Source organism: Anopheles stephensi, chromosome 2 (assembly GCF_013141755.1).
Source record: "Anopheles stephensi strain Indian chromosome 2, UCI_ANSTEP_V1.0, whole genome shotgun sequence".
NCBI lineage: Eukaryota > Metazoa > Arthropoda > Insecta > Diptera > Culicidae > Anopheles > Anopheles stephensi.
The window spans coordinates 4281781-4295953 of NC_050202.1; the positions used below are offsets into that span (position 1 = coordinate 4281781).

Genomic DNA, 14173 nt, shown 5'->3' on the forward strand with positions numbered 1-14173 from the left:
GAGATATAGCGAGGGCAACGCGGTTCTTCTCTAACAAATGAGCCTTCTTTAAGCCTACTTTAAGCTACTAAGCAGCGTTGCAGGCCTGAAGTTGCGGTATGCAGCCTCTAAGCAGCTTCTTCGGACATGACGACTGTATTGTTTGTTTCTGTGACTTTAGTATGACTTTACACCTTGTTATGATTTGAAAATAGGCAAAATATTATTAATTTATTACAAAACAAGAAATTTCGACTAAATTCCCGATGATTTCTCCTCTAAAATTTCTAATAAAAAGGTTTTGTTTACATTATGCACCGTACCAGCTGGGGAGTGTAGAGGCGCCTTAACATTTCCTAGCTGTCACTACTGTCAAACGCTCAGGCAGCCCGAAACGTCAGTTGGAAAAACCCGCGCATTTCAAACCAATTCAATGGAATCGCAAACAGAGCCGGGTGTTGTTGTTGTCTAAAATTTCGTTTATTTTAGTTAAATTTACGTTTTGTTTGAAAGTTAAATGAGTGCCTACTTTGCCGACATCGATGCCGTCTGTTCGACGCTCGGTTGGATGGATGGCGACGTTTACCGGATGGATCCGGAGGCGGTGCAAGGGTTGAAGCATCTGATCTGGATTCTCAAGCAGGACAAACCATCGCACGAATGCCGACGGTACATCGGCGGCAAGCGTATCGTGCAGACGGATCTCATTCCGATGGTTATTAGCAACTTCGACAAGCCGGATGTGGTCGATGTGCTGCTACGGCTGTTGGTCAACCTGTCCTTTCCGACGCTGCTGCTGTACAACGGCAACTATCCGCGCGATGCAGTGGAGCAGCGAAAGTTTATCCGGCTGATAGAGATATGCGAGGAGTACAAGGAAGCGTTTTCGCTGAAAAGTTTCTGGTCGGTGTTGGGCGATCGGTTGGAAAAGATTCTACATACGGTACGCTAATCTCATCGCTTACCTGAATTTATCGTTCAAGTATCGCTTCTATAATAAAATTGTATGTTTCTGGTAGGATTGGGCATTACGCAGCGAAGCGGATGGACTGATTATCGAACGTATCCTGGCGCTGACACGAAACGTCCTTCAAGTGCCGGCGAACGTTGAGAGGGAGAAGCGTTTCGACAACGATGCCAGCCAGCACGATTGTCTGCTGTGGGCACTCCATCAGGCCGGCATACTGGACATCCTACTGTACATTCTTGGCTCACCGCATGAAAACCGCTTCCTCATACACACGCTCGAAATCCTTAGCCTTGCGTACCGCGAACAATCGGCCATCCATCTGGCGGATGCGACCCTGCAGCGCACCAACATCGAGAAGAAGACGGATGAGCTGATGCTGATCAAAGCGAGACAGCCGCCGGCGGCAGTGGCGGCTGCCCGCAAGAAACCCACCTCGATGCGTCACTCGTGGTTCCGTGGGACGTACACGTACAACAATCTGAAATCCGTTTCGGACAGTGACGCTGTTTGTCATCAGGCGTTGGGGAAAATTATGCGCATGGAGTTTAGTGCGGAAAAGCACCGTCAGAAAGTGTCGTTCCGGCAAGCGAAGGAAACGGAAACGCTCGAAAGGAAAAGCATCTTCTCTGTGCGTTTGTTTCTGCGCGAGTACTGCATGGAGATACTGCGCGTTTACAACAACATGGTGCGCCAGGCTCGACGCCATCTGGACCAGCATGGTACGTCGGTGTCTGAATACCATGACGATTCGTATCTGTTGTGGACTATACGGTTCTTTCTCGAATTCAATCGACACTGCGGCTTTAAAATTGAGCTGGTGAGGTAAGGATCGCTTTGTGGCGTGGAAGGAACATTTACAACAAGATGCTAACGATGCATACCTTCTCCATCCTACAGCGAATCGCTAAGCACGGACACTTTCCACTGGACCATAACGCGCATGGAAACGTACACCGAAAACATCGTATCGGATAAAACGCGCAAATCGATCTGGGCACGACGCCTGCATCTCACTGTGCAGGTAAAATCTCTCACCAAAGAGTAGCCTTCACATAATTTTAAAAAATGTTGCCTTCCCCTTCAGACGTACCGCGAGCTGCTAAACAACATGTACGCGCTTGCCAAGACAAACGATCCAAATGCGTCCGAGCTGCTTTCCGTGCTGCAAAATAACATCTTTTACGTCGTGGAGTATCGCGAAACGACTATACATTTGCTGACAAACTTTAAGGAATCCGTACACACGAGGTAAGCTGCGAGGGATGTCATCCAGAGTTCGACTAAAAATCATTTTTTTACTTTAATTCTCCATTTTTAGAGCCTTCCTGAGGGATGTAGTCGAAGTTGCCCATCTATTCTTTAGCATGCTGCAGCGCTTCTGCAAAGGCACGGTGCGCGTACAACAGCGCGTCAAGGCAAAGCGCAAGAAAACGACCAAAAAACAAACCCGAAAGGAGAAATCGGCAGAAAAACAGGTGCGTGTTATTATAGTTAACCTTGAAAGGGGCGCATCTGCTAATCCGTTTCAAATGCAGGAAGATGCTGAAATCAGATGGTTGCAAGAGGCACCAACTGTAGCTGCGTTGCTGGAAAACAGCGAATTAAAGCAGGAAGAACTTCCCACCCCATTCGACGCAGCATCGTCCGTGCCGGTTGACGAACAGAAGTAAATATCCATTCTGTGCCATTTAAATAGCAAAATATGCTTCATTTTCTATCCTTTCGCAACCCGCAGAGGAGAGTGTGTGAAGCGCATTCACGCATTGCTGCGCGACAAGCAGTACGAGCAGGCAATCAAAATGCTATACGCCGCGAGGTATGCAATTAAATGTTGTACGCCGGAATGTATGCAATTGTGTGTTACGATGCTGATTTGGGTGTAATGTTCTTTCGCAGATCGGTTTGGACGATGGATGATTGCTTTGGCAGCGAGACGGCCAGTCCGGATGAGGATTTGCTAACACTCCGGGACATATTTACTGCAAATCTATCTTCCGGTAGTGTTAAAGAAATGTTTTGTTGGGTGCTCTCCGTGGACTAAAATTCGATTGCTTCCTTCTTTTTGCAGGCACTGACCGGGAAGATAATGACGAAGGGGACATAGAAAACGAATCAGATGACGAAGAAGAAGAGGCTGAAAGTAATGATTTCAACTCTTAAACTCTTTCCCTGTTATTCTTAAATGTATTTTTGTTATTACAGGACAAGTGCATAGTGCGGAAAAAGATTTCAAATTCGAAGACTTCTCCAAGAGGTAACTAACTCTATAGCAATCAATTAACAAACGAATAAAAATTTTGCTGCAACCATTTTCCCAGGCTCGTCGATCACCGGGTGGTTTACGCGTGTACCACCGTACTGGCCGATTGGGAAAAGATAAAAACCTCCTGCCTGAAGGCTGCCGTTACACTGTTGTATCGGATTTGTGTTGAACATAAAATGCCGTCTATGCTGTTTCAGGTAAAAAAAAGAACCTTCGTTTCGTTTATTCATAAGCCAACAGAATAATATGAAACTCCAATCGTTAGATTTCCCTTCTGCGCGTGTTCCAAGGTGTGTTGAACGCACCGGAGGACGATCATGCACGTGAGTTGCGTCGTCTGGCGATCCATACGGTGCGTCAACTGCAGCAAAAAGTGTTGTCAGGGGCACCCGACGATGGTGGACTGTTGTTCGCTGAACTGCTCTTTGCTAAATCGACGCGTATCGCTGGCGCCATCGAAATGGGTTACGATGAAGTGTTTGGGGAGGCAGATAGGTACGTAACGCGAGATCTTCTACACACTCAAAGCGATGTTACTTATCTTGTAATTCGTTGCGTCTTGATGCTCACAGACGAACTGCTGCTTCCAAGAAGGCATGGACCGAAGAGCAGGAAGCTGAGCTGCATCGCTTGTTTATGGAAAATCAAGAAAATCCCAGCTCAGATCAAGGTAAGAGGGAAGCGCTTCTGTCTAACAACGAACCCAATCATGCTACATTGTTTTCCTTACAGATGTGATCGATTGGTTGCTGGAAAACCTCATCGATCAAACGCGCACCCGGCGTGGTGTGATGAAGAAGCTCAAGGAAATGGGACTTGTCTTTAAGGCTCCAACCAAGCGGAGCAATGCAAATCAAAAGCAAAAGGGCGCATGGACGGCCGAAGAAGACGCTAAGCTTGGCGTATTGTATGAAGAGCTGCGTTTGGATAAAAATCCGCTCAAGAGCATTGCGGAAGGGTTTGAGAAGAAGTTCACTAAACCCGCCATCGCACGCCGAATGGTCAGTCTAGGGTTGATTGCGGACGTGTCGGAAATTATGGCAACAAAGCGACGAAACAACGAGAGACGGGGTGATAGTTCTGATGATGCCATCAGTAGTAATTCTTCCCCGGAAAACGAAGATAGTGAGGAGGAGGAGGAGGCTTCTGATAGGGCCGGAAGAGGGAATGTAAGCGGCATACAGCGTTTGAGTGAACAGGACGTTAAGAAACATCTTAAAACGCTCGGTAGTGAGATGAAAGAAGCGGTACGGTGGCTCATTACATGCTTTAAAGATGCGCTCGATCTATATGATGATTCGGATCCTTCGGAAGATAACGACGGTGGTATTCCGATTGTTCCGATTGCTCCACATCAGACAGCAGCGCTGGAAAAGAGCGAATTCAAGCGTCTGCTACGATCGCTGGGAGTAATGAGTAATGGCAAACAGGTGTGGTGTGGACACTACCCACGTAAAGCGTTCCTATTAAGTAATACAAACACTGTCTCTCTGTTTGCAGCACGTCTACCATCGCATACCGTTCAAACTGACTCCGGCGGCGCTGGAAAAGCGAATTCAACTGCTAACCGAATATTGCGCGAAAGAAGACGGAGCTGATTCAGATGCTCTGGAAAAGGAAGAAATCTCCTCAAGCGTTCAGAAGCACTCAGCAGATGAGCTAGACACCACAGTTCAAAAGAAAACCTCTAAGGCCATCTTTTCCGACTCTTCCGATTCTGACCAGTCGGACAGAAAACAAGAAAAGGCGAGTCGTAAAAAACCAGCACAAAGAAAGCCGAAGCAACGCCAACCAGAAAATGAACGCAGATCAATGTCGCCACTGGTCGTGTCAGAGGAAGACGATCCTGCCGCAGAACCTTCTGCTTCGGAACGAACAGAAAGCAATCGAGCATTGGTCGCACCATCCGACGGTGAATCCAACGAGGCACCTTTACCTAAAGCTTCCCGGGCAATTTCCTCCAAACGCAACCGCTCGATCGACTCGTCCGGCTCGGAAGCAGATTTGCCGATGGTACACAGACGCAAAAGGGTCAACCACAGTGAACGACGATCGCTTTCACCGCTCGTGGTGTCAGGTGAGGAAGACGAGACAACGGCGACACCTAAGCAATCTGTCTCACGGCTTGTGGTATCGGACGATGAAAGCGATACGGAGGTTCCAAAGGAAGCAATGAACGATGATCCGGTACCAGCCAAGCGGAACCGGTCCGATTCCGTGTCGGAAGAAAGACCTACGGCTCAGAAGGCGCGCCGGAGGGCCGTTATCAGCAGTGACGAGGAGGATTAGGTTAAGATTATCATACAGTGGAAGCGTCTATGATCCTTCCTGGGGATTAAATGAAACCAATTTCAGAGTGTCTTTTTAGTATGTGAATAAATTATATTAAGTCATTAGGACAAGAAATTGGATCAGTTGATTGTTTGGAGAATGTTTGGAGGGAAAGTAGTCAAAGAAAAGACAATTTACCATTTACTCTCTGGAAATTTCATCTCGAAAGTGCTTCCGGATTTTCTACGACCCGAAACAGCCTATGAAAAAATCTCTTAAAAACTTTTATTTATATAACTCTCAAAACCGTACTGCTATCTTCAAGATGACTTAATATTACTTAACACATTCTATTATTTTCAGCACCAAGAGAAGTGAAGTAAAAATATTATATTTTGTAAAAAATATTCAAAAATACTTAGTTACATAATTTTTAATAACAACAATTATTGCACTTTCAAACACGGCACCTTTGACCTTGGTATCGACAAAACTCCATCGTAGGGACCAGTCGTTTGCTCCAAAAATAACACTCAACCCTTCACCATAGCAACGAGAGCTATATTTCGCTTGCTTCGCTCGATTGCACCAGTCAACGTTCTCGGCATCCAGCACACGCAGTTGCAGTTGAACGTTAGCGGTGGAAAAAATGGCGAACAAACCGAAGAGGCTGCTGGAAAAGTATGATCTACTGTTGGATAATTTAGATTTCGAATACCTTCGCCAAAGTAACAACGCGCGCGAGGTGGAAAACATTCTGAAAGTGTTACGATCCGGCGAAGAAGGACACTTCCCCCAGTTGACAGCGTACGCAGAGGAGCGGCTGAAGTCACTGCGTCCCGACAGCAAACTGCTGCGAAAGGAGCAACCGCTAGCGACGCAACACACAATGCCGGCGGAGCAGTGGCAAACAATCTCCACACGGCTAAACGAATGGCAGAGCATGATGAAAGCAATCGAGGAGGACCTACGGTCGATGCAGGACGAAACGGATGATCCGACCGTTCCGCGCATCCGAAGCATTCCCGCGGCTAATCCCGTGGTGGAAGAACCGCCAACAGTGGTGTCCGAATCGAAGTACATAAAGTACTGTGATTATGACAAGTGGGACAAGTTTGACGCCGATACGGAGATGCTCAAGATGGACCTGGACGAGGAACGCCACCGGGAGATGGTGCGGATAAACAACCGGAAGAACAGCGAGAAGCCTAAAATTGTAGAACTTCCGCCGGAGGTGAAGCTGTCGCAGCAGGAAAGGCAAGTCATTGCGCGCAAGCTACGGGAGAAAGGCAACGATAGTTTTCGTGCCAAGGACTACAGCGAGGCTGTGGAGGAGTACGACAAGAGTCTGGCATTGTGTCCCACGGCGGCTTGCTACAATAATCGAGCCATGGCATGTAAGTGAGTGTGTTTTTGAGTTGTTTTATTCTGAATTTCTCGTAGATGGTGCTTGAGCACTATTCTTAATGCTAACCTCAATTAGTACACCTGTGAGGCATCCCATAGGAAACATAACCTAAATGTAGGGTTAGTTTGTACTGCAGTTTGGTGTATCCTTAAAAGCGATGTTTACTTGATTGTAGATATAAAACTACAACGCTACAGCGAGGCAATAGCCGATTGTGACCAATGTTTAGCACTGGAACCAACAAACCTTAAGGCCCTCCTGAGAAAAGCACAAGCTTTAACGGCGAACGACAACAGACGAGAGGTAAGTGGTTGTTTCTTCGCCTAAACTATCAAGCTTACTCTTGACATACCCCTAGGCCTACAAGGTGTACTTGGACGTTCTTCGGCTGGAGCCCACGAACAATATCGCGCTGAGCAGTACGGCCAACTTGCGTCGTCAGCTGACCGATCTCCCACCACCGAATGCCGTACGTATGGTCATCGAAGAGGTAAGCAATGCCGAAGCAGAGATCGACTTCCGTGACCTCGTACGGCCAAAGAAAATCGTGAAAGACATGGTACCGGAAGCGATCTCAAAACTGCAGAAGGATACCGTCAGCTTGTTGCGCCGACAGGCTGAAAAGATGAAAGACCGCCCTACGGAAGAGAGGACCTTGTTCCCTGAGCCACCCCAACGGAGTACTCCGCTGATAGAAGAATTGTAGTTCCGCTGAGGGTCAGCATAATCGTGTACATTGTAACAAAATCTTACGTAGAATCTCCATAAAAAGGTATGGATGAGATTGATAGGCGATTAGAGGGCTAATAAAGGAGAGTTAACCAAATTGCTCACGCATCCGTTGTCTTGCTAGCGATTGTCGGCTCAGTGCAGCAGCTACGCCGGGAACGAAAAATCGGAAGTAGTCCTTCCAGTCAAGCGTTTCTACGTCGAATGGTAGTAGTTGTTGTTCTTCCATCGGTAACCGGTCCCACAGTGTCCGGATATTAGCGTTTTCGGTTGTCCAAGAGTGACAGCGGAAGTAGCTTGTAGAGTCCTCGAGTGCCACCACTCGCTTGATAGTTTCAAAGTTTCTATAACAGGAGCAGAAAAAAGACATATTATTGAAGTGGTTCTTAATATCGCTGGAATTCTATGGCCTTACTTTGCCTTTTTGCCGATAAATTTGTTGTAAATGTCCACAACGCAGGCTTGGAGAAGTAACCAATGGATAAACAGTTTCCTCATGAAGGTTGAAGATGTGACGTGAATAGTGTAGCGACTTGAAGAGACGAGGAGCAAGAACAACAAAATCAAGAGTCAGCTAAAAACATTGAGGGTCTAATGATAGGGCAACTCACCCAAATATCCGTCCAAGTGTAGAATTGATTCCAAGCGCAAGCAGTGCCCCAATATCTCGGTTCTGGAACACATTTTCCCGAAAAGCGTAGTTATACACCGGGACAGCCTCGTCCGTGGCAGGTTTAGTGATTTGCTTCCTGCGATAGTAGGAGAAAGACATTCGGTTCTTAGATTTCAATCTCTCTCTAACACGCAGGCACTCACCGTTGACAGTTATCCCATGCAACGGCCAACAGTGCATTGACACAATAGTCAACTGGAACCATATGAACCGTGGCATCGGCTATTCCGTAGCACCAGTAAATCTGACCACGTATTACCGGTACCACCATCCCGGCTGGCCCGTTGAAGTTATTCACCCAGCCGGGCATTGGTTCCCGATAGGCGGACGTCACTATCGGCGGTCTGAAGATGGCGATCGGTAGCTGAGCAAACTGTTGCTGAACCATAACCTCAGCACAACGCTTGCTGAACGTGTAGCTGTTGGGCATTGGGCCCAGAATTATTGGCTTCAAGCGAGCCTTCTCCTCTGGGGTAAGATGGCGGAACAGACCAAGAATGTTTTCGAACCCTCCGAACGGTAAATCCTCGTAGATATGCTCCTCGATGTGTGATCGATGGCAGTTGGAGTAAAATGTCGAGACGTGTACGATCGATCGGATGTGGGGAAGCTGTTGGGCTAGCAGGAACAACTTGCGAGAGGAAAGTACGTTCGTATCGATTGCCGTTTCGATGTCTTCGTTGAACTTCACTGACGCCATCACGTTAAACACAATCTATAGTGTGCGACATTGGAAAGAAGCGATTATCGGTAAATGTCCTATTGGCCAAGATCTGTGCCCCACACACTAACCTCAACATGGGCCGCAACCAATCGTTGGTAATCGGCAGATGATATGACCACATCCGACTGAAAGTTAACCTCAATTGGGATCACTTTCGCGAGCAGAGGCTTACCACCGTTCGGAGTAGCTTTGATGGCGTCGAATACCTGATTGCGGCGTTAGTAGTAAAAATCTCGTTAGCAACTTTAAGACACTCCAAGAATGCACACACACACACACTGACCACATCTTCAAACACCTCCTCGAGACGCTCGTCCGCTGTCTTGTTGCGCTTTTCCCGTATCAGCAGAAACACCGTTTTCACCTCGAAACATCGCAACAGTTTTTCGAGTAACGCTTTCCCAATGAATCCAGTTCCACCGGTAAGCAAGATTGTAGCATCTTTGTAAAACTCTCGGACACTGTTCGCACGGTTCCTGGCACCAGGAGGCGGCTCGTACACGACACTTAAATCACCCATATTTATATCCTTCGCTGAGTTTCACGACGGAGATCTTCCCGGAGTTCCTCGCTTGGATACGGTTGGAATACTAATGAAAGTTCTTCTGATGGTGAGCCGTGCTTATATCGTTCTTAAGCTAACTTCTCCAAAAAACCCCCGCATCCATCCAGACACCCCACAAGTAGCGGGTCTTGTTTGTGCATTGCTGCTTCGGGTGTTGTTTTTTGCGCCATCTCTAGGGTTTTGCGGATGGGGTTTGGATGGTGGCTCTTTTTCTGCTTCCTCATTTTATTCCTCCGTGTCTGCTCCGGCAAACGTAGACTTTGTGCCGATAAGCTGATGTTTCTTCTCGAGTACTGTCGATTTACCTCACCTGGACAAGATTGTTTATGAATGGACGATCACGTGGACTGCTTCTGTAGCTCCCGGTGGCATGACGCACGCATTGTGTGGAGCACTAGAATCCGAAGCGTCCGAACTTTTGGAACCCTTATCTCCCGCACTGGTAAACTGATCTTCGACAACTATCCCACTGGCGTTGAAGCTCTCGCGCACTGGGCTGGGGTAAGTGTTTACAGTGTTTACCAAACGATGGTGGAAGCACTAGACAACGATCACCAACAAACAAAGCTCTCGCGCGGGCATACCAGCGGCCTGAAGTCAGAGCATTGTTTTTGGGAACTTTTTGGGGCTTAGGTTTTTTGCACGCGTCTCTTCTTCTTCTCTCTTTTAGGCTACTTCGTGCCGGTCCGATCGCCGTCATAGTCCACACCACATTGACCACATACCGGAAAGTCAAGTGCCCGTTGAAGCATTCCTTCTCGCAGTGTCAACGATTCTTTGGTTCGCTTCACGCACTTCACCTTGAAGATTGCCTCGGTCCTTTCCCGTGTACCCGAAGTCCCACCGATTCTATCGATCTGTTTGAGCAGCTGAGATGGTGAATCACATTCCCAATTTCCCCATTCCTTTTTCGATGTACTTCGGATCTGTGAAGGGCCCATTATAATATTAACTCACGACGCAATGTTAAAAGATGAAGGTAACAATGTATTTTCTTCAAGAAAATTGAGTATTTCTAGCAAACTAACAACTAACGTTTCATTCCTGCTGTTCCATACGCCTAAGGCTTGTGTACGATCAGATCCCAGGTATCCTTGAGGCGCAGCTCGAGTACATCATCAGCAGACAGAGCCGTAGTTCCGTAGCTGAGTACGCTGAACCGCTGGAAGAAGTAGATCACTCCGGCAAACCATGCGACAACTATCGCGCGGAAGATTCCCACCACCAACGCCGGTTGCTTGACAAACTTCCTGAGGGCCAGTTGGCAGTGGTCAAGCACGAAGCAGAGCAGCATCACCTTGAACAGCAGCGCCGGCAGATAGTTGTACAGGAAGAGTGTTCGTTCGACGAAGAAGTACGGCAGGTAGTGGATAAGATATCCAGCCAGGAATATCTCACCACCCAACCGGAATCGATCCCACTCGACCGGTTCCAGATCGTACATCTCGCGCCGTCGACGGATGAGGTAGAACACCAGGAACCCGACGTACATCAGGATGGCAAGAGTCGCCGAGTACCAGATGACGAGGTTCCCGAGCAGATGAATCTGCGCGTTCGATTCGCTATCGATCCAGTAAGCGATGCCTTTATCCATCAGTGGCCACTCGTGCGGTTCTGAGGAGTACATGTGGCTTTCGAGCTTGTCCGCGTGCAGCAGCATCTTTAGCTGCAACTCGGAGAACTTGTTCCAGAAGGACAGTCTCGTAGGTTCGGTGGGGATCATCTCGGTCGCGAGCAGCTTGTTCAGTACGTCCTTCTTGTCCTTGTGCTGCGTGTATCGGTGTTCCTCGACGTTCCAAATAGTGTCGATGGTTTGCTGACGACGATCGGCCGCCACTTCAAACTGGTTGAAGCCCCAGTCCGGCAGCTGCTCTCCGGTGTACTTCAGAGCGGCTGTCGTGTTGACGTGCACCAGCCGCACCTGGGACGTGATCGCATGCCACTTGTTCTTGGATTCTTTACCGTTCAGGATCTCCACACGCCACAGCAGGTTACCCGGCATCGAGATGTTGTAGTCGATGTAGCAGGACACTTCCTGGCAGAGAGGGGACATAGCTGACGCAACATCGTGTGAGTTAAGGGCGCGGCTTGTCACACCATGCACCAGCTGGATGACATCGCCATGCTCTATGTAGTCCGGTTCGTCGTCCACCATCAGGCTGTCTTTGTTGGGTCGCTTCACAATCCACCAGTTGTTGACGTCCTTAAATCCGTAGCACGTTACCTGCTGCTGGTGACTCGACCCACGTCCATCTTTGTACTTGATTGGGTACACGTGTGTGTGCGAGTGCAGCCAACAAACACGGCCGTGCGTGTGCTTGAGCGTGATCTGTGAGCCATGTTGAACGCGCAACGGTTGTCCCTTGGTGATCGATGCTAGGCCACCCTCAAGCGATGCCTGGAACGCGCTCGTCATCACATTATCGTGCGGTCCCGCTTTGTACAGTGTGGCAAAGTGGAGATAGAAACATCCGACATATACGGCGACCGATACGCTCACTATCAGGATGGCTTTAGCGATCACTTTGAACAGGATGTATGCGTTCGATTTGCGACGATCGGGCAGCTCCATCCAGATGTGTCGTCCGATGATGTACATCGCCAGCAGGTAGCTGTAGAAGCCAACAAACTTCACGCACACAGCGGCGGTTAGCGAACCGGCTGCGATCGTTCCCATCGACCACCAGCGGACGGAGAACGGTTCGGCCTGCAGGAACTTGAGCACGGTCAGTATGCCAAGGGCTGCGAAGAACAGCAGCACCGATTCCATCAGGATAAAGCGAGAGTGAGTCAGGAGAGCATTATCTGGAAGGGGAAGAGAGAAATGTTTGAGTGGGGAATTGTGGTGGAATGGACGTTGATTCTTCGTACCTAGGATGATGAGAAGTCCTCCAAGAATGCTTACACCTTGGCCGAGCTTAACCTGTCGCAGGATGGAATAGACGACGGGGGCGAGCAAACTGCCACATAGAGCCGGAACGAAGCGCAATGCGAGGATGGGAACAGACTGGAAAGAGGAAATGGAAAAAGCTGATCTTTATCTCCTGCCGTTAGGGATACGGTACATCATCAATTATGGCCATCGTTTTCGCCTATAGCTTGACACTGACATTTACTAAACAATCCAAACGAAATGAAAGGAAACCTCAAGCTTAATGATCGTTCATTTGAACCGCGGAACGACGACGCCGCCGCCTTACCAAATCGTGGCAAGGTGAGCAAGATGCGTTAAACGCCACTGTAAACAGTATGCACGTAATGCGAGCTGCTTCTTCACTTTCGTCTTCATCTTGGCGGAAGGGTGAAGATTAGCCCCACCACACCCCGATCGGCGACGGCGAAGGTTACGCTTTGGTCCGGTAAACCCGTCCCGCGACAGCAGCCACCATTTGGTGTCACCATTGTGTGCGTGTCGCAAAACTGGTTCTCATGCGGTTTTTGAAGATTTCCCAACTTGCAACCACGTAGCGTCGACTTACCGCATCATATTCGCTGCCAATCTTTGGAAACTCAAAGCTTCCACTATATCCGACGGCTCCAGCAGCGCCAGCAATCAGCAGCTTCCCGAGCGGTGGATGTTGATCAAAGTAGAAGGTGTTTTTGAGGTACAGCGACACGAACTTGCCGAAATGAATCTCGTCGAAGCTGAAACATGCGAAGAATAATTGTAAGAGAAAGATCCAGAGAGACATCACTTGCTGGCCACACTTACACAACACCCCTCGGATGGGTGATCCGATAGAAGCGCGTTAGGAACGAGAGCAAAAACAGTCCCACCGTCGCTGCATTAAACTCCAGCCGAATGGCGAAGCTAAATCGATCGTCCACTTCCTCGAAAATTGCATACCCCTCAACACTGCTGCTGCTTTTTTTGGGTTTGGTTTCGTTCAAACACTTCTCGGGTTCGTCGCTTGCTGACGGGCGATGAAGTCTTTCGTTCCCATCCGTCTCCATCGATGTCGATCGTTTCTGTTGCTTTTTCTGTGCCTTCCGACTACGGACTGCGGTCGTTTCAGTAGCTTCACTCGCTGCGTCCATCCTGTGTTACTTTTTCCCCGCTAAGATTGCAGTAAATGCCACGACATTTAAACACCACGGACAGTGTTTCGTGAAGATGGCTGCGCGTTTTACGCAACTCGAGTGCTGTTCGTGCGTGTGGCGTTTGGTAACTGAAGACGTGCGGAGGTTTCTTTTGCGAGGGTTGCGTTGATCTTTTAGCTGTGCGTACGATCGTATTGGTGAGGGATCGTGCTGGATGGATGAAAGTGAATGTGAGTTCGGTGGTGGTGGTAATGGGGGAATTGTTTGCGTTTCTGTCAAAGTGAAGGAGGTATGCAGCAGGAAGAGAATATGGCGAGGGTTGTGATATTGTTTGCCATTGAACGGCTGAGAAAAATGTAAGTTTTTAATTTTAGCTTACCAAATTATGCGATTGTTCTATCGCTCACTACAATCAAAAATTTAACAGAAAATCTTGAATAGATAAAATTATTTCCGAAACTCTTCCGATAAAGGAAAAATACATTTATAATGAAATGTCGGCATCTGAAACGAAGTACAGTTCAACCCTGGCGACGAGAGCGTCAGCTTG

At 48.3% G+C, this 14173-nt stretch overlaps 4 protein-coding genes across 5 annotated transcripts; 2 read left to right on the forward strand and 2 right to left on the reverse strand.

The window, feature by feature from the left end:
- The first annotated feature begins 388 nt into the window (after positions 1 to 388).
- Positions 389 to 5687, forward strand: LOC118508128 (protein timeless homolog). Of its 2 annotated transcripts, XM_036047637.1 has the most exons (15): positions 389 to 922; positions 999 to 1771; positions 1847 to 1970; positions 2034 to 2197; positions 2268 to 2424; positions 2485 to 2615; positions 2685 to 2765; positions 2846 to 2946; positions 3018 to 3089; positions 3152 to 3203; positions 3268 to 3409; positions 3478 to 3707; positions 3785 to 3882; positions 3945 to 4642; positions 4713 to 5687. In XM_036047637.1, exons 1-15 carry the CDS (start codon positions 497 to 499, stop codon positions 5499 to 5501), a joined length of 4038 nt encoding a protein of 1345 aa, XP_035903530.1. In that variant the 5' UTR covers positions 389 to 496; the 3' UTR covers positions 5502 to 5687. The 2 variants fall into 2 exon arrangements, with proteins under 2 accessions (XP_035903530.1, XP_035903529.1); XM_036047636.1 differs by having other exon boundaries at positions 2268 to 2615.
- A 101-nt stretch (positions 5688 to 5788) lies between these two features.
- LOC118508133 (sperm-associated antigen 1) lies at positions 5789 to 7786 on the forward strand. Its single transcript, XM_036047639.1, has 3 exons — positions 5789 to 6880; positions 7067 to 7194; positions 7250 to 7786. The coding sequence occupies exons 1-3, from the start codon at positions 6133 to 6135 to the stop codon at positions 7595 to 7597; spliced, it is 1224 nt and encodes a 407-aa protein (XP_035903532.1). The 5' UTR covers positions 5789 to 6132; the 3' UTR covers positions 7598 to 7786.
- Positions 7658 to 9618, reverse strand: LOC118508132 (fatty acyl-CoA reductase wat-like). Its single transcript, XM_036047638.1, has 6 exons — positions 9301 to 9618; positions 9086 to 9223; positions 8437 to 9008; positions 8232 to 8369; positions 8036 to 8152; positions 7658 to 7964 (listed from the first exon to the last, which is right to left on the reverse strand). Exons 1-6 carry the CDS (start codon positions 9535 to 9537, stop codon positions 7709 to 7711), a joined length of 1458 nt encoding a protein of 485 aa, XP_035903531.1. The 5' UTR covers positions 9538 to 9618; the 3' UTR covers positions 7658 to 7708.
- Positions 9619 to 10548: 930 nt separating this feature from the next.
- LOC118508134 (protein O-mannosyltransferase 1) lies at positions 10549 to 13845 on the reverse strand. Its single transcript, XM_036047640.1, has 4 exons — positions 13295 to 13845; positions 13062 to 13227; positions 12454 to 12589; positions 10549 to 12387 (listed from the first exon to the last, which is right to left on the reverse strand). Exons 1-4 carry the CDS (start codon positions 13618 to 13620, stop codon positions 10643 to 10645), a joined length of 2373 nt encoding a protein of 790 aa, XP_035903533.1. The 5' UTR covers positions 13621 to 13845; the 3' UTR covers positions 10549 to 10642.
- Positions 13846 to 14173: the final 328 nt, after the last annotated feature.